General features: G+C 37.1%; 1 protein-coding gene across 1 annotated transcript in view; it reads right to left on the bottom strand.

Annotated features, from left to right (window-relative positions):
• Nucleotides 1-20,165, bottom strand: part of LOC107739097 (tight junction protein ZO-1-like) — a 115,108-nt gene extending 94,943 nt beyond the window's left edge. Inside the window, exons 1-3 of the mRNA XM_016551095.1 lie at nucleotides 19,598-20,165; nucleotides 16,870-16,911; nucleotides 16,588-16,747 (exon numbers count right to left, since the gene is read on the bottom strand). Coding sequence (XP_016406581.1) covers nucleotides 16,588-16,747; nucleotides 16,870-16,911; nucleotides 19,598-19,695 — 300 coding nt within the window. The 5' untranslated portion in view covers nucleotides 19,696-20,165. The remainder of the gene's footprint in view (nucleotides 1-16,587; nucleotides 16,748-16,869; nucleotides 16,912-19,597) is intronic.
• Between the last annotated feature and the right edge of the window lie 335 nt (nucleotides 20,166-20,500).

Below are 20,500 nucleotides of genomic sequence, written 5' to 3'. Positions count from 1 at the left end.
CAGCCGTGAGTCACATCCTACACTCAAGAACCAATCGTCCAGCCGCGAGTGCTCCGGACTGGCCAGTGGATGCACCTCCATCCTGATGCTCAGCGCAGCCTGGGAATGTATGACTGTCAACTCTGAATCAGACTCAGACTGAGCAACCACCCCAGAGGGTGGAAGCTCAGCCAAATCTTCATTTCCGAAAGACTCTAGCCCCCCTCTGATGCGGCTATCCCCAAATGAAATGCTAGGTCAGCCATGAGATGGACCAGCACCAGCACCCGGGAGCATGACAGCATGCAATACTGAAGGGGAAAGGGAATTCCGTGGGGACTGGCCCGGCGGAAGAGCTCCCACTGTAATCCTCAGATCTCCCTACCTGCTAACCAATACAGCCTTGTGCGGTGCAGTGAAACCAGCTTGGGTAGCAACAGAGGGGATTTGGGCCTTCACGAATAAGGTGAGTCACGATTGTAGCGTCGCCATGGTCATGCTCTTGCAATGAGGACACAACCATCCACAAATGCAGCACTTAACTGTGCTTTTACTGAGGCGAAGCACCATTGAATGCACCTTGACACATGGTGAGAGAGTCTCCTGAGCTCCTTATTCTGGACTTTTTGTGATTGGAAGAGTGACGACCACATGGCTCCAAAGCAAAAATCTGAATGAGTGGATGCATGCGGCCTCCTTATATACCTGTATATCCGGGGGAGTGGCTTGTCATGCAAATTTCACTCGCCAATGTTCATTGGCTTTTTTTGTACTATTCAGAGGTTATTGGGACTCCCATGTGAGATCCCAGACGTCAGTATCGACATAACGTCGAATGTGACCGACAGAAAGGGAACTCCAAATAGGGCTGTGCAAATTAATCGCATGTGATTGTCATGCGCATCTCGTCAGTAAAGCTGGTTCCGTGATTGGTAGTAAATCGCCATCACCTGCTTTCAAATGGAGCGGCATTTACTACCATGCAATTAATTGCACAGCCCTAACTCCAAATATGCCTCACAAAAGTAATAGACCTCATGTTGTTCAAGGAAATCCCTAATATGGACAAAGGCATCCAGCCATAGGTGTAGCTGAATAAAAATATTAAAACGCTTTAACTGATCAAACGTGAAGACAATAAACACATGAATGCGACAATATATGGTTTATCTGTGTTCTTCAAACCATCTAGGGTGTTTTCATAAGAATAAAATTTATTTATATTTCAATGCATATCGACATAGCATGCATTACAATATAGAAAACTGTAAAATAATATATTTTTGGCCTTACTCTGTGATAAGAGGCAACATCAGATAACAAAAGGATATCCGATTGATGTTATGAAGTGAGTTTGGAGTACAAATAAGTTGCTAAATGTGTGTTTTGTTGGACATCAGGTTTATAAATGCTTCACATTACACTGCAGTGTTCGTGAACTCGCTGTCGGAGAGAAGAGAGCAAGAAAGCGCAGCTGGCATCGGTGTGTCGATACTGCCGGTTGCACAATAATTGTACTGGTATTTGTGTCATTCCCCACAACAAAAATGTAGCAACCCACAGTTTGAAATCCCCTGACTTAGAACACCTAGCAACTAGCCAACAACACATAGCAACACCCAGAATACCTTAGCAGCACCTTAGTAACCACTTACAGCCCCCTAGAAACACCACTCACATTTTCTTCATAAAATACAGTTTACCATAAATCGAGTACCACTAATGATATCCCAAGGGTAAAATGGGCAATAAACATAACCAAAAATAAATGATATTTTATATTTTGCCACTAAATAGTAGACCACTAATGAAACCACTTATGAATGAATGATTCCTCTTACATCCCATTAAAAGTGGAAAAACCGTGCAATACTATAACACCATACACCACATCTCCTGATATTCTCCATATATATGACAATGTACAGTGCTCTTTCAAAGTAAGCACTTGATAAACCATGAAAGAACAAGCGCTGTTATGTAACTTGCTTTAGGAAGGTGAGACTAATGCTTTTCTATAAGTCAGCATCCCTCAGAGAACAGCTTGAGCAGGGAGGTCACATCTCTCTGTGTTTGAATGGGAAAACTCTGCCCTCTACAGGAGGACAGCTGTGATGACCTCACTCCACAAACGCCTTTCACACAGAAATGAGCTTTAGAGGGTGCAGAGAGGTCATTCCCTCATCTAAGCTCCATAAGAACAAATACATTTGTGTTTTTAGTGTATATTTTTGTAATTTTACATCTAGATGGGTTATGCTGGTTATCTTTGAAATAGAAAACACTTAAAATATTCATGAAAATACACTTGCAAAAAGCGTAAGTGTATTGTGAAGAGAAATGATCGTTTATGCTATGTCCTTCAAAAAGACAAATTGTCTGAGCAGGATCAAAAAAGGAGAAAAAAATATCTAAAATCTCGCTCGACATGAGCATGAATGTGTTTTGGAGTGTGCAGTCATTCTCAGCCTGTCTCGGTGTAACCGACGGGTTTGCCCGGATGAGGAGACGCTCCAGTCTCAGCAGCATATGGCGGCTCAGTGGGAGCTCCATGCAGATCTCACACATGAAACACAGCATAAACAAGCCCAGCCCGACACGCGCTGACCGCACTGACACCTACACACAGACAATTAAAGGCTGAAATGACACAACATCAAATGAACAAAGAGATTATCAACGTAGTGGATAAAATAAATGTGGCTGTGGCTAAAGTTCAGCAGATTTTTGGTAAAACACACACACACACACACACACACACACACACACACACACACACGCACACACACACACACACACAATCCTCAGGCAAAATTGCAGTGCACCAAATGCTTATCTCCATGTTCATGCCAGTACTCTTGTTAGGAGCTGCTGACTAATACAGGTTTTAAAATGACCACTGGCAATATCTAGAGGGCAGGTTTCACTTATAGCTGAAATACAGCTCACTGTATTTTAATGTATATAAAATTGCCGAAATCACATGCACATTTATTTAGACTTTTAATTGTACTTTAAATATTAAAATATTAATATGAAATGATTTAAAAATAACTTAAAATTCACATAAAAATATTTCAAAAGCATTTCCTTTTAAGGTTTTGTTTTACAACACAGATATCACTGAAATAATAATAATAATAACAATATTAATAATAATAATTATTATATATTAACTTGTTTAACATTATAAAATATCATTATTTATTTATGAATGGCTCCTTTCTTTGACACTTCACATAAATTATTAAATAATTTAAATATTTATTAATGAAAACACTTATTTATTATTAATTATATAATATTATATATATATATACATAAAACATTATTTAATATTATTGCTCTGGCTCTTTTCTTTGACTGTTTACAAAGAATATCAAATCATTTAAATATTTATTAATTTAAATATAAAATCTGTGTGTTATGCCTGTGTCTGTGTTTGTATATTATATTATCATTTGTAATGGCATCAAAATACAGCATATTATTCCTGTCAAATATTTTACAAGCACTGCATACACTGGACCTCATGTGTGAAATGTAAAATTAATTAACTTCTTTGTATATTGTTGTTCGTGAAACCATCCTTACAGTTCATACCATGTCAGACTGATCTGAATGTGTACATTTGGTAAAAATGGATTTATTCTTGTGTTTCATGAATGAGGTCCAGTGACATTAGAGGTGAACATCCACACAAAGACAACCCAGTTCAATTAAAAAGAGAAAAAAGCACTGGTACAGTACAGTGAGTATGGCAGTGAAGCATCGCTCAGTCTGAGCCTTTGTGTCTGAGATCTCCAGGGGGCTTAATACCACTTAGCTGAGGAAGCAGAATCCCTTCCATTAGAGCAAATTAACAACTACACGGGCTGGTGGGGGGTCAGTAGTAGATGTTTAGCTGAACGCTCACCAAAATCTACTCAATCTACTCAAAATCTAATAAAATCCAACTGCTATTATACTGATATACCTGAGAAGTTAAAAAAGCACCGTCTAAGATTAATTTGCGTTTGAATCTAATCTGTTTGTGCTCCGTTCTGACGGCTGATCAATAATAGATCAATAGCATGAGTCATCTGAGATATTAGATTGATTTAGTTTCTTGTGTGCACACTGTCGTGAAAAAACACACCAGCTTGATTAGATTTTTTTTTGTGGACCAGTCTAGGATGCGTTGGCACATCATTCAAACCTGAGCCACAGAGACGTGTCGATGATTGAAACCCAGCTGATCTTCTGCCCTAAACTGGGTTTGGATTCCAGAATCCTTTAGTCCTAAATCCAGCATGGATGCTAATATCATCACTGGCATTTACAGCTGACCCCTTATTTCACCAGAGAGCATGTGGGAAACGGGCAAAGGCAGTCGTTCATAACAACTCGTGTTATTTTAGTATAATTTATATACTATTATAGTTTTTGTTAATATTTCGAATTTTGTGTTTATATTTTCTGTTTTCACTTTCATTTTAAAGTTTTAGATTTAAAAAAAAATATATATATTTTCTTACATTTCATTTTTTTATGAGTTTTAGATTATTTTTATTGTTTATAATTTAATTTTTTATTAAAAGTTTAGTTATTTTAGTACTTCAAATTAAACTAAATGAAAGTATTTTATTTCAGTTAACATTTATTTAAAGTAACAAAAATGTTTAATATGGTTTTAGTTTTAGCAAACAATAATAACCCTGAAAACACTAAAAAAACAAAAACTTTAAGCTCTTTTTTATGATTAATTAACTTTTTTATGGTGCATTAACTCTTAAATAGCCATTTCATAAAATAGATATCAAATAAATACTGCGTATAACCTGCAAAAAGACATTAACAAATAAATAAATACAAAATTACATAAATTAAGACAAACAGTAATACACACAGAAATTAATGTACATTCAAAAATAAATGTTAAAACATAAAACAAACGAACTTGTTTTTTTCATTTACCACTCATGCTTTCATGAATCATTTTCTTTTTTTTATGAATATATAACATCTGTTTTTTATTTTTCCCCAACTATATTTAACTAATTTATCATTTGTATGTCCTCGTATTTAATTCTTAATTTATTTCATTTTTTACAGGATTTGTCCTCTACATATTGTAATGTATGTATTGAAGTATGCTATTATGGGAGACAGATAGCAGCAGATGACCTTCACATGTGCCGCTCTAGCAAACCTACTGAGGACAAGCATTGGATCTCTAGATTTTATCATCAGGAATCAATTCACTCCCTTTTCCTATTAACTGAAATGTATTGTCGACAAAGCAATGTGTTGTTTAAAAGGAATTTGAAGGCCTGAAATAAAACACTTAAAACTCTGAGGAACAGAATAGGCTCTGACAAATTTATTTCGCTTGTTTTATTCATTTGAACGTGTCCTTTCAGAACACAGGCTGATGTATTTGGCAAGAAACATGTCCTCAAAACATTATTCCTGTTATTGACAGATTCTACTGCAGAAGCGTTTTCTGCACATAACTCACTCTCAGCTACAAAGGGAGGTGAGTATAGCTAAACAATGGTGTCAATAAGATCCTTCGGCATCAATAAAACCTAATTACTTCTCTCCTTGAAATGTTGTTGACCTGCAAGCTTGTTGTCTACCGCCATAATTTTATAATATATAATTAATATTACATAATAATATTGTCCTTATTTGTAAGTCGCTTTGGATAAAAGCGTCTGCTAAATGACTAAATGTAAATGTAAATAATTTGCGAATGAATCGTTTTTTGAGCCGATTCTTTTAAACGATTCAGTCGAATCAACTCGCAGATCGTTCGTGAATCACTCAGATGTAATGGTAGACTTTGTTTGGTAGTAACAAAACAACAGTTTTACTACAAAAATGACACGTAAGATCCTGCACGGGACCAATAAAGCAAAAGATTCAGTGAATCATTTTAAACTGGTTCACTGAAACAAAGGAATTTTATTTGAAATCTGGAAGTGCTGTATGAGACATAAAACTAAAGAACTGACCGTTTAATGCAAGTGTAGCCGGGTAAGGTATAGCCCAGGTATGATTGGCTGATGTCATGCCAGCCTGTGAACCTATCAGTGTCCCTACTCCTTTGTGATTGGTTAACATGGTTTAAATCCTATGAACCTATCAGTGTTGGCATTGATAATATTAAAAGGGAAGGGTTTGATTATTCAGGATGCTTCATCCTTGGTACTAGACCTTTGTGGAAGTATGTCATTATTAACAAGGGATAGGGCTTGGTGCATCCTCCTGTTGTTGTGTTTTAGCGGTTAAGCCCTTTTCAGCATGCTAGTGGCCGTGGTCTTGCGTGGTGAGCTACCATGCATTTTGCTACATGGTAAATCTCTCTTGCAGGTATAACTGCACATCCAGGGGTTTCCAGTAACTTGGTTGGAGACGAATGTACATCAGTGATGTGACTGCACTGCTGCTTTGTTTTCAGTGTTTGTTGGGTGACCGTTTTAACTTTGTCTGTCTTGGTCTTATTTGGTTAACTTAATTTGTATGGGTTTTCTTTTATTCATTCATGACCATGATTGGCCTTGGTCGGCCATTTTGTTCCTCCCGTTGGTGCAGACGACTACTCGTATTTTATTGGTTTTCTTTTTTGTTTTTCTTTGATTTGTACAAGTAGTTGTCTAATCTGTGTATGTGAACTCCTTTTGGAGTAGATTGTTCTGTTATATGAAAGTGAGTTTTGTATTTTTGAATGTGTCTTGAAGTTCGTACCAGTTAACAATGTTGTCATTTAGGAGTAGAAACTTTTAAAGCGGGGGTTGCAGTCTTTTAGCGTGTCCATATGGAGTGTGGTGCTTAACCAATTGTATTGCTTTCACAACTGTATGGTGTGAGGTGAAAATCCAAAAGGCCCCCGCTGGCCATTTCTCTCCTACTGGTCATTTCTGTAACTGGTAGATTTGTGTATCTGATTTGATTAAGATTGGGGTTTTATTTTTGTGTGTGTGTGTGAGTGAATAAATGGCTTAATTTTTATACTTTGTCTGTGTCTCCATGCTCGCCCTGCCTTTGGCAACGAACCTGTGTGCCCTTGTATAGGGTTGTTATGTCCCGGTATATTCTGGGTGGCATAGTCGATTATAGGATTTGTATCCATTGTTTTTGGTAATTTCCCCTACCTGACCACTTATTGCCACACAAGGATAATTTGACTGAATTGCTACTTCGATCTTGTTCAGCAAACGAACTAACCTTTGTTTAAGTCATTTGTTCAGTTAATCTTTGACAATAAATTAGATAATAGGGATTTGATTTGATAGAAAATCATTATAATGCAACCAAAAATAAAACACAAATGATTCCAGGGCCTTTCTTTCTTTGTCACGTGACAGACGCAATGAAGAATCGTTCATGAATAACCAATCTCTACATGAACCATGAACAACTAAAAAAACCTACATGAGTTGCTTCTACCACAGTTGCAGTTATCATGTTACATAATTTTAATAGTTGATGTAAAAATGGGCCAGTATAATATGATGATGACATAAATATGTACTGACAGTGGAGTCAGCAAGATCCTATTAAAGAGCTGTCAGACTGCAGGCTATATCTTGGAATAAAAACATACAAGGAATACTATCTCCAGTAAACCTCTAGATCCACTGATGCCAAAAAGGAGCTTTTCCCAGTACTAGCTTCTAATTTTTTGAGCCATTTTGGTAATGACTTTTAACTGGCGTCATAGTAATTTTTCATAGATATATTAAGTCAGGTAGTTCCCCTTATGTTCCTATAGGTGCTGTTTTATTAAGCAGAGTAACCACAGGTCATTAAAAACAATGACCTCACAGCAAACATAACATTTCATAACTGCAATAGCATGTGCAGTCTGTTAATAGAAGTTTGCATAATATCTGCAGACTTAATTCTGAGTGCTGCTCCATATGTTGAGGTTTGAGAAGGCTTGAGGGGGCACACGTGGTCACATGGACCTCCCGATTTTCAGACTCTGACCGGACAGCTGGATCGCTCTCAGCGGGGCCCCTCTGGCTCCAGTAAACCAACCATAATGCACATGCATACACATACAACACTGCCACACCACTACCAGAAACACATGAATTCAGTACTGCATACTCACACCGAACATACGGACATCCACAGTGTGGTAAATTGAAATGGTTATTTTTATAGTAAATGTATATAAAATTTTATACAGTCTGTCAGATAATGGATTAACTATCAACCCTGTTAATTTTCTGAGGAAAAAAATATGTCTCAGTAAAAATTAAAATGAATTTGGCCTGAGATGACACAGCTCAATTTAAATTCACACATTATGCTATGATATTGTGTTCTTAGAATGGTAACGGGGTTGACAAATACAGTTTAATGCTGTTATTTCTACAAAAATCCACTTTTTAACTATGAGATGTTTGCTGTATAAAATCAAGGTAACAGGGCTGACATTCTTGGATTGTCTCCTACTGAACAACTTGAAAAAAGTGATAAAAAAGGACACTGCCACTTGTCCTTGAAAGGTTTACTTCTTGAAATGATGATGTCGTTATGGCATATTATAGTTTTTCACCACACATCACTGAACACACATATACACAACACACAGACACACACTGCACACTTCTGTAAATGGGTTTTCACAGTAGGGAGGCCTATATGTGCTATACTGTAAGTGCATTACAAATATAAGTGCATTACAAATGTCCCCTAACATACCATTTCTGCACACATATAAGCTCTGAAATGCATGTTCAAGCACGTTCAGGGTCACCGTGTCCGTGTCTGATATTTACACACTTATCAAAACCACACACACACAAATTTGCTAGCATAGAAATATTACACCAGCGATGGGTTAAATCAATAAAATGGATGTCATTTCCAGTATTGAAATGGTGATTTTTAAAGTAAACTTTTGTAGCATTTTATTCTGTCTGTCAACCCTGTTACTTTTCTGAGCACATAATTATGTCTCAACATAAATGAAAAGGAATTCAGCTTCAGATACAGACACAGCTCAATATAAAATGGTACATTTTAATATATGTTAGGATATAATTATCTTCTGAGAAAAGTAACGGGGTTGACAGTGATACAGTTTAATCTGAGATTACAGAGATTAGTTTGTTCACAATGACACAAATACAAATACAAGGTGTTTATTGGAAAAATAATTTAATGCTGATGTTTCTTCAAATATCAACTTTTTGTTTATCATATTTTTGCTATACTAAATCAAAATAACAGGGTTGACGTTTTAAGATTGCCGTCTACTCACAAATTTGAAAAAGTAATAAAAAAAGAGGTCACTTCGTAAAACTTTGTAAAAAATGTACACAGTCTGTCAGAAAATGTGTTTAAATGTTAAGTGTCAACCCTGTTACTTTTCTGAGGACATAATAATGTCTCAACATAAACTAAAATGAATTTAGCCTGAGATGACACAACTTAATTTAAATTCAAACATTTAATTAATTTTATATTAGATATAACTATTTTCTTAGAAAGGTAATAGGGTTGACAATTTTACGATTTAATTTTAGATAAAAAATTTTTTTTACATTTCTACAAATATTCACTTTTCAATTATCAGATGTTTGCTACACAAAATCAAGGTAACAGGTTGACATTTTTAAATGGTTTCCTACCGACAAACTGAAGTGATAAAAAAAGAGGACACCTCAACTTTTCCTTGAAAGATTTACGTCTTGAAATGATGATGATGTAATTCTCGATTTATGACACAGTTAATTACTTTAAAAAGTGCAAATTTGGATGGTAACAGGGTTGACAAAACCTGGGGATGCAGTTTTAATGAAAATCTAAATACGTTTACAGTATAAATATTTTCATATATTGTGTTTTCATCTATATTTGCTAATATAGATTAAGAAGCTGGAAATACAGGGTGGAAACATACAGGCCTAGTATTATGATTTTAATTGTTAGTCATTTTTACACACATGTACATAAGGAACACAAACAGCACCTATTTTATTGAATCGCCCCATGACACAAAATAAACACTCTCCATCTCATCTCTCACTGATCAAACGTGACACACACTCTCTATACATATGCACAAGCACAGCACTGTTCTAATGCCGCACAGAACAAAATGTTCTTTCTCTCTATCCCATCATGCTCAAGGGACCCTCTCGCCATAGTGTTGAGCGACACACAAGGTAACGTCACCCCAATTAAAAAATATAAATAAATAAAAACACCCCCTGTGCTCATTCCCCTTCCGTTCACCTCCTCGCGCTGTCTCCATGACATATAGGTGAGATACACCTCCCTCCCTCCCGCCCCTCCTCCTCCTCTTTGTGTCTTTTCAGTTCCTGCATCCATCCCCTCCTCACCATATGCACCTCATTCAAGGGTAGCCCCCTCTCCTCGCCTCTCACGTGCTGGGACACCTCTGTTCCCATTCCTATCTTAGCTTTCTCAGCCCATCTCACTCTCTCTGTCCCTCACATAGATCTCTGAATATGCGGATCGGTTAATTCAACTGCAGTCTCGTCTCTGCTGCAATTGCAGCTGCAGCACTTTTGCCACACTGTGCAGGGCGCTAAGTGCTTACGCTGGTTTTTTTGGCGAGGACAGCGAGCGCTCCTGTTCATATACTGCAGCCTAAATGTGTGTCGCTGTATGTTTTATAGTTCTAAAAGGCCAGATTAGCATGTTTACAACAGATTAGTGTAATTTTCAACTACCTCCATTTGGCTTTTGCAGCAAAACACTTTTTCACACTGCAGAACAGCTGAGAGAGCCAGAAAAATGCTGCATGAAAAATATATCGCGAATGTGCCCTTTTGTAATCATGTCCTGAGATTATGACTGTAACAACTACAGTAGCATGCACATTTAAAGGTACAGTTCACAAAAAAAAAAAAAAAAAAAAACTGAAACAATATACCTAATGGTGTCATATTTGATTTTTGTATGACTTCGAAAGACCAACTCGTTTTTTAGTTTTTACTTGCCTAGTAGTAACAGGTATATCTGAAATAGTTGAGAAAAACGGTCAAATACTTCAAAAACCTCAAGAAAATTTTTTATATAATAAAAAATAATTAAATAAAACTGTCAAAAACCTAAGTTAAAAAACCTCAAATACACCATCAATACCTCATATAGCACAAAATAAATGAATAAATAAATAAATAAAGTTAAAAAAAAAATAAACGCTCAAATACCTAAAACATTCAAATACAGTCTCAGATTTACTTCTTTTATAAAACATTTATGATAATTTTGTGAACTTGTGGCCTTATACCTTGACCACTGATTTCATATAATGAAAGAAAATGGAGACTGGGACTGTCAAGCTACAAAAGGGCACAAAAAGCACCATAAAAGTGTTTCATACAGCTTGTGCACTATATTCTAGGTATTATGAAGCTAAACAGTAATAGTAAGTAGTACTACTAACGTACTCATTATTAGACACATTAAATCATGGCTGATTGCATTTTTGCAGCCGCAGTCCCCATTCACTTTCATCATATGATAAAAAGTAGCCAGGACATTCTTTAAAAAAATTCACCTTTTGCAAAGACACAGTCTCAGAGATTTGGAATGGCATGTGGGTGAGTAAATAACCGATTTTTTTTTTTTATAATTAATTATAACTAGTTATGATTAATTATTCATATTTCCCCATGAGCTGATTCGCAACATGTGTGTGTGTGAAGTATCAATTTTATAAAGATATTACCCTCTTGTTCACAGGAATTCAGGAGAATGAATGAATATGCATTGCAAAAATGGCTAATGTGTTTTACAATTACCCTAAAAAAGCGTGGAAAGCCTCGGAGGGGTTCCTGAAGCGCAGCAAAATGGTAGTGATATCAATTTACGTTCTTTAATCATTTCTGCTCCTGTGTCTTTAGTATTGGCTTTCAAGGTGAAATGGAAAAAAAAGTGAATGGAGTGATTGAATGGAGATGAGAGGTGGAGAGCTGATATCGGCAAAAAGGAGAGGAAGGAGACCGTTCATGAGATGAAGAGATGGATAGAAGGAACTATTGGAAGAGAGAGAGTCTCGCTTGACCAGAGTTATATGATGCATTTCACGGTGCTGCATTTCTTCTTTGCCCTCTCTCTCTCTCTCTCTTTCTCTCTGCTGTGCGGTTTTCTGCAACCTCTGCACTAACAACTGATTCATGCTCTCCATGAGAGGGAGACTGGCATTCGCCAACACAAATGACAGCAGAAGTGGGCGCTCTGCCAAACCCCATGACTTCAAACACTCCAATTTTATTGCATGCACATGCAAAAAACAAAATCAAAACATCAGTGTCACGAATGCTTCATATGCAGCTTATTCGGCACAATATTATGTTTTTTTTTTTTTACCATCTAATCAATTATGGACTGTCAAGATCAAGTCCTGCCCTGCATTTTCTGCTCATCCTGTTTAACTTAGAGAAATAATAAGAATAAAAAAAAGTTAATTTGCAAAGTAATAATTCAATTGTTCTGCCTAGAGGGTGATAGACAGTAAATTGAGACTTTTTCTACAATATTTTTCCACAGAAAAATCTCATATGTTTCCTTTAGAGTTTCAAAGGGATCTCAAAATCTCAACCTCTTTCATATTCTATCACAAAAGTATTTGAAACTTAAATATAGTGTTTCATATTTCCATTACAAAAGTTTTGCGAGTGAATGCAGTTTCTCAGGGGAACGCAAACATTTTGCGTGCAGAAGCAAAGTTTCACGGGGGTACGCAAAAGTTTTGCAAAGGTTCTCATGGAAAGTTAAAGTGTCTCCAGTGAACTCAATGATTCTCAAAGGAAGGCAAATGTTTCTCAGGTGAACGCTAAGTTTTGCAAATGAACGCAGTTTCTTGAGCGACCTCAAGGTTTCTTAGGGGAAGTTTTGCGAGCGAACGCAGATGTATTTATGGGAACTCAAGCATTTTGCAAGACAACACAAGAGTACTAAAATATAATTTTTCTTCCTTTTTCATTTTTTTCATTACTGTGTCCCTTTAGGGGCTCCATAGATTCGGCAAAAAAAAATGCTTAAACCAGCCTACGATGGTTTGCTGGTCTTAAGTGGTTTTAGCTGGTCTTCCAACCTGGTATTTATCAGGGCATCCAACTTGTCTCCTAGCCTGACTAGCTGAAAATTGCTGACACAAGATGCGAGCTAAGACCAGCTAAAACCAGCTAAGACCAGCAAACCATCTTAGGCTGGTTTAAGATGCTTCTTCAATGCTAAATCTGCAATCAAAATTAAGATATTTTAAATCCTCAACCATTTCTTATTGAATATTTCCAAGACTAAATTATCTGAGCTATTCCATCCACATATTTTATCGGCTTTATGCTTTTATTTTATGGCAACCATCATTATTATTATTGCAACTTATCATTATAATAGTATTATTATTGAGAGTCATGCATAACTCACCTTGCACCATGTGATCAACTTGAATAATTACTCAAATTATGTGCTTTTAAAATCAATTAGGTGTAACACCTGGGTCACTAAACAACCACTCATAAACCAAATTTTAGAAACCACCAAGCAAAGCTCTAGCAACTACCTAGGACACCTTAGCAAACACGTAGCAACAGCCTAGCAACCAAACTCAACACCTTAGCATTCTGGCAGCGAGTTTTAACCTGCTCTCTCTGCAGTGGGTGGCTCTGTGTGTTTTTCTCTGCTCTGTCTTTCAGTAGAGCGAGTGGCAGCAGTAGAGAGGTCTTCACTCAAGCGTTGCTGCGGCATCATCACTCACTGTGTGCCGGAACGTTACTCTCATCAGCTGCGGTTGGCATTCGAGCCCAGTCAGCAACTTTCCACCAGCCTGTGTACGTGTGTGTGCGTGTGTGTTCTGTTAAAAGAGAAATATGCTCAGTATTAAAGAGCAGGGACCTGGGCGGTGATAACCCCTTATTTCACTGAGATGTTCTGGAGAGGCCAGATATTTTAAGCACAGGCAGAGCAACAGCGTTTTAAAAGGGGTTTAATGAACCGGTTCAAACTCACTTCACTAAAGCCGGCAGCCTTTGTGGAGGAAGCTTTGTTGAAAAGCACATTTGCTCAGTCACTTGGCACTGAACTAACCCGGCCACCTTTAGCCTGTCACTCGCTCCAGAGACTTCTGTGTTACTGTGCTTTGGTCATTTTTTATTAGTCTTAGTTTTTTTTTTTTTTTTTAGCTTTAAATTATTATTGTTATTTTAGTTTTAGAAATTTTAGCACTTCAACTAAAAACATTTATTTCAGTTAGTTGCTAATTATTTCAATTAATGAAAATGAATTTTAATAGTTTTAAAGTGCCATATATATATATATATATATATATATTTGCAAGAGTAGCACTAGACTAAAGTGACTAAAGCAGATGTTTATGCATACACTTTTAGGAATCATCTCAATCATTTGATAGTCAACAAGATAATACACTATGCATGCATAACATTTGTATTATTTTCAGTTAAGTTAGTCATAAATTATTAATTATGCTCTAGTCTAAATTCACCTCACAGAAATAGCATACAATGACTGTGGAATAATTTTAAAATAACATGAAGACATCAGTGAATGCATAATGTACAATCTGATTGCGGCTTTGCATGGTAACATTATGTAACTGACGAATCTGAGAGGCTAAGATGATATTCATCATTAACTTATGTGTGTTTTAAGTACAAACAAACCTATTCAAACAGAATCCACAGGAAGCATTTTTATAATGAACTGGAAAAAACGTCTGACAACTGAGATTTTCCCTTGAGAAAAACCCTGTTCAACCAGAAAGACATCATTTCATTCATAATTGCAAAGTGCGAGAGACTCAAACAAGTGGAATTTACTCATGGAAGTCCCATTCAAAGCTCATTAGAATGATAATCATGTTAAAGTGCATTTCTTCAGAGGAGGCGAAGCAATTTGTGAGACATCCTGATGTACTTCAAATCCCAGGTGTTTTATATGCAAACGGAAACCCACTCCGGGGTATCCCAGTGCAGGAATCAGATTCAGTAAGATGTTGCATTACGTATGAGACCATGAAGTATCTATGAGGCATCCAGACAGTCTGCGCAGGGTGAACATGACAGACTCATGTAACATTCATGATGGAAAATGTCATTTTAAAAAGAATTTTAGATTGGACAACAGTTAGCATAAATACACAGCATGCAAGGAATAGTTCACCCCAAAAATTGAATTTCTATCACCATTTAATCACCCTTGTGTAGTACTAATTATTATTTTCTTTCATGGAACACAGATGTACCCCCAAAAAAGCCAATTCTATCACCATTTAATCACCCTTGTGTAGTACTAAATGTTATTTTATTTCATGGAACACAAACGCTTAACATGTTTTCCATACAATAGAAGTGGATGGGGACTGGGGCTGTTGAGCTTCAAAACTGTCAAAAAATACCAAAAAAGCAGTATATACAACTTGTGCACAATATTCCAAGTCCCCTGAAGCCATATGATAGCTTTGTGTGAAAAATAAACCTAAACTTAAGCCATTATTCACTGAAAATGTTCTGACACATTCCGCTTCATTGCGCCAGATGACATTTTTGTGAATAACTATTTAAATTTCTGTCTTTTTTATGCACACAATGCTATCAGATGGTTTCAGAAGGCCTGCAATATAATAGAGGAGTTGTATGTATTACTTTCATGGAACACAAATGTAGGTGTTTAGCAGAACGTTTTCCATGCAATGGAAGTGGATGGGGACTGGGGCTGTTGAGCTCCAAAAATGTATTAAAAAAAAACTACCAAGTACATACAACTTGAGCATGAAACTCCAAGTCCTCTGAAACCATATGATAGCTTTGTGTGCGGAATAAACCTAAACGTAAGCCATTATTTGCTGAAAGCGTTCTGACAACGTTCCCTTTCATTGCGCCCGATGACAAAGATTTTCTGTGAATAGCTACTTAAATTTCTACTTTTTTATGCACACAATGCTATCAGATGCTTTCAGAAGACATGCAATATAATACAGGAGTTGTACGGATTACTTTCATGGTGTTTTTTTTGTAATTTTTGGATCTCAAAATCGCCGGGTCCCCACCACTTTCATTGTATGGAAAAGAGCAGTTTGAAAACTCTGCAAAAAAATCTATTATCTAGTTCAATGGAAGAAAATCTAGAAAAGAATTCAAAGCTCAAATGATGACTTTAGAATGACACGAAGATAAGAAAATGACGACAGTTTTCATTTTTAAGTGAACTGTCCCTTTAAATGATGTCCTCTTACATCCATTGATTCCAGATTTACTTTTACAAACACTTATGAATTGACTCCAGCTGTGTGCTTTTTAATAATGTATGCAATAATTGTGAATAAGTGGACTTATACAATTGTGCATGTCATGTTCACTCTTGCAGAAATTCCCTAGACATACTGACATACTGGTACATGTGCATTTTCATAAACAAACAGTCACACGTACACACACACAGTGATGGAATCGCTTTTCAAATATATGTATACTCGCACACTGAGGGCTGACACACAACATCTATGGGCGCAATCTCATTTGAATACACACTGGCACACACACAAACACGCCACACACACTCCCCACCCCCACCCCAGCATTACTGCAGTGGATGCAGTCTTTAACTCACGTTGGAGTCCAGCAGGTCGATGCTGTCCAGGCTCTTGCTGCGGTGGATTCGGCCCTTGATTCTGCGCAGGGATGGTTTGCCGTGCACCGATCCCTCAGATTCTTCCAGCAGAGCGATGTTTTCTGGGGTGTGGATGAAACCGTGGATCTTGGGATAGTAACTAAGAAAATGACAGACAGTGTGTGTTAAAATGTGGCGTAAATTTAATCTCCATTAAAAAGATGAGCACAACCAATGGAGTTTCGTTAGTGAAATGGAGTGAAAGGGGTTTAAAATGCTTACACTGCAGGCCCGTATTTGTCTTTGTCGTGTTTGGGGAAGACCCTGAGATTGAAGCACAAGAGAAAGAGAGAAATACTTTGAATTTCATGACATAAAAACAATGAAAAGATAGATATTTATAAGGGATAGTTCACACAAAATTGAAAATTCTGTCATTAAGCCTTTGGAAAACAAAAAGCTCATTTCAGCTCATTGTCATTGACTTTCATTATAGGCACATTTTTTAAAATATTTTATTTAGTTTAGATATGACAGCCTCTGTTACTCTTTGATGGATAATTAAAATTAAAATACAGTAACAGAATATTAAAGTAAAAATAAGTAAATAGTTACAGGGGCTTTTATTTTGCCTACTGGGATCTGAAGGAAAATGCTTTTTTAAACAAGAAGGAGGGAATTCTGGCTGCTATAGTGCATTTAATATAAAAAATTAACATTTATTTAATATATAAAATGAGCAAATTAACACAACTGGAGATACAGTTTTACTCAACAAATCAGTTTCGGTTAAAGTCAACATAAAATGACATTGGCAACTCTTTTCACTTGTGTAATGTGACATATTTCAAAGCAAAACAGGATATTCATTGAGAAAAATTCTATTATGGCACATATCCACAGTCATCCATCCATAATAGACACAAATCACCCACATTAAATCACACAAAAAAGTAAAGGTCAAGCTCTATACTACTGAGTGTCCAGCTAATTTTGCTGTCCAAACAAGATGCTTTGCACTGTTAAAGCCACAAAGAAAAGCCTACAAAAAGTCTACAATCAACTTGGGTAGTGTGTGAGTTCCTGACTTCTTCCTATGTGCCTCATAAAGCTATCAGGCACAATTAGATATAGAAAGCAAAGGATACTGCTTGATCAGCAAGTCAATATCCACAGTTTAGACACAATGCTGACCACTAGGCTACCATCCATGACTGCCATCAACATTATCTTTGCTGCCATTATCACAAACGTTAATATGATTTTCTCTTCAGCCAGCACAGAATGGCCTAAGGGCACCATAGCGAGAGTCAGGAACAAATGCAGTCGTGTGTGTTTTTTCCACGACATTCTAATTTATTGAGATGCACCTGTATTCCATAATCATGTTCCAGTAACCAACAATACACCACAGCATGTAAAACCAATCCAACTAACCTTATATTATTTTTAAAATAATGTAAACTGAATGCAGATAATATGGGTATCTAGTTCATAAAAAGGGCAGAAATGGCTTTAATATAAAAAAAAAAGTGTTAGGTATTTCTATATACAGTAAAAAAAAAAAAAAATCTACTTTTTTTTTTTCACATTGTGCACCTTCAAATGCCTCTGCGATATAAAGGAGAAACCTGACCTTGCAGAGGTTGGGGAGAGGTTATATAATACCCCTGGAGCACATGGTTTACAGTAGCTGTGGCAGGATGTAAGACAGTCCCTGTACAGTAGAAGAGGCCATTTGAATGCCTTGTACCATAACCGCTTACCACATGTTTGTGAAGAGGATTTGTTGGAAACCCCTGCAAAACGAAATTCAATATGGCAAATCTTCTGTTTCAACCTGCTGACTGGGGCACCAATGAATAGGAGACCTCATTTCCATATTAAGTGGTAGATTAAGGAAGCCTCCTGGGCTGTTGCTAGCTTCTGGTTTCGAAGAATAGGCTACCATAAACTGAAAAAGGAATTGAAGAAGCGTCTAAAACGCCTCCACTGGACTGTAATTTAGAGCGTTAAACGAGATCGGCAGAGAATGGAAGACTAAAGAGAGGACAAAGACATTAGTGTGACAATGAGGTTGATGTTGGCCTGAGGAAACCAAGTGAGGTCTCACCTTCAGTTAATCTCTAATACATTTAAATAATCTGGGAATGAGTTCAAGGACAACATTTCTGCTGTGTGTGCACATATATGGAGAGTTTAAAAAATGTACACAAATGTGTACCAAAAGACCAGTAATATACTATAAGTACGCAAAGCTATCTGTTAGCATTCCAATTAATCTAATATATGTGGTTTAGATGTGATTTGGATTTGGATGTGATTTGGAAATATGTACACCTTGGCTTTTTTAGTCACAGTTTAGTTAATTGGCTTATAGCACCAGAAAAACTTTCACAGACCAACACTAGCGACTATCCTGAGTTGTGACGTATGAAGTATGTGACGTATATTGGTTTTTACGTATGCATACAGTGCAAATAATGTAAATTTTGTCACAGCATAGTATGCGTATTTCTTTTTCTCACACAGAAAAACTACTAAACACCAAACTACTAAAGATGCAACAACAAACGCCCAATTTGACAAGCACTTGTGAGAAACAAGAAACACACAACTGTAGTTTAAATTGTACAAAGACAATTTTATTGCTTGTAACTCACACACACACACACAGTGACAATGACAGGAACACACACAAATCAATGCAAAGAAACACCCGTCCATGCCTTTAGCTTTTTATTTCATTTGAAAGTGCACATAGTAGACATACACATATGAATGATGTGACATGCTTGAGTTTGTAGTAGAGTGAATCGTGAATGAAATGACAAAGTAAAGGGCTTTATGAACATTCAAACTTTGCTCGCACTGCCGCCGATGAGACTGAAATAAGAGACATTTACATGGTTATAAAGTAAAACGGACACTATAGAGTCAAGACTTTCTTCCTAGCAAGCTGCAGTGCCGAATAGCAGCCCCTCACACATCCATATATATAAATACTCACCACATATGTTTTCTGGGAGGCAGGCTACGCTCTCTGTTGATGGCAGTCACCCCTAGAGCCAGCTGCATTACAGTAATGTAGTCCTGGTAATTCACCATGGTACTGTTCACCGCTTTTTTTGAAACACAAAAATCCGCACCAGAAGCGCAGGTACTACTAATAATAACAACAATTTATTCTCTCCTCCTTCTCCCTGGCATCGGCTTCAACTGCGTCTTCCTTGTTGAACATCACAGCGCCATTTCCAGCAGCAGCAGCGGTAGCAGCACTGATAGAGAAATCACTCCACGCGAGGGAGCACGCCGCTGCCACCCATCACAGTCTACTCGTATTACCTCTAAGAACGGAAAGCGCGCCAACCCATTCGTTATTAGTCAGGAGATGGGCATTCTTTTGCCGCCACTCGCGCGTGCTGCCGCTTTGCTTAGAACGCGCGCGCTCTCTCTCTTCTGTCTGTCGATCTGTCTGTCTTTCTGTCTGTCTGTCTCTCTCTCTCTCTCTCGCACGCGCTGCAGCGTCCACGCGTCCGTGCGTGAGGTAGCTAGGGGAGTCTGTGTAGGTGTGTGTGTGTGTGTGGAGTTGGAGGGGGTGGCTTAAAGAGACAGTTCACCAATTTAAAAAAAAAATCTGTCATCATTTACTCAGCCTCGTTTCGCCACAGAATAAAACAGCAGAAAAAGGTAATTGTGACTTTTTAATCTCACAATTTGAAATTCTGAGAAAAAAAATTGCGAGAAGTAAACACACAATTGCGAGAATCTGTAATTCCGAAGTACAGCGAATATCCACACTGGTGCGTTGACTGACAGCCCACACATACACCTCAAAAAATTAGATTCATCCGTGCTGAGGAGCCATGTCGATGCACAACCCATGTAAAGAAGATAATTCCGCAAATAACTG

This window comes from Sinocyclocheilus rhinocerous, unplaced genomic scaffold (assembly GCF_001515625.1).
Source record: "Sinocyclocheilus rhinocerous isolate Xijiao unplaced genomic scaffold, SAMN03320098_v1.1 scaffold675, whole genome shotgun sequence".
Classification (NCBI taxonomy): domain Eukaryota; kingdom Metazoa; phylum Chordata; class Actinopteri; order Cypriniformes; family Cyprinidae; genus Sinocyclocheilus; species Sinocyclocheilus rhinocerous.
The sequence above is the reverse complement of the archived record's forward strand: the minus strand, read 5'-3'. Positions and strand labels throughout refer to the sequence as shown.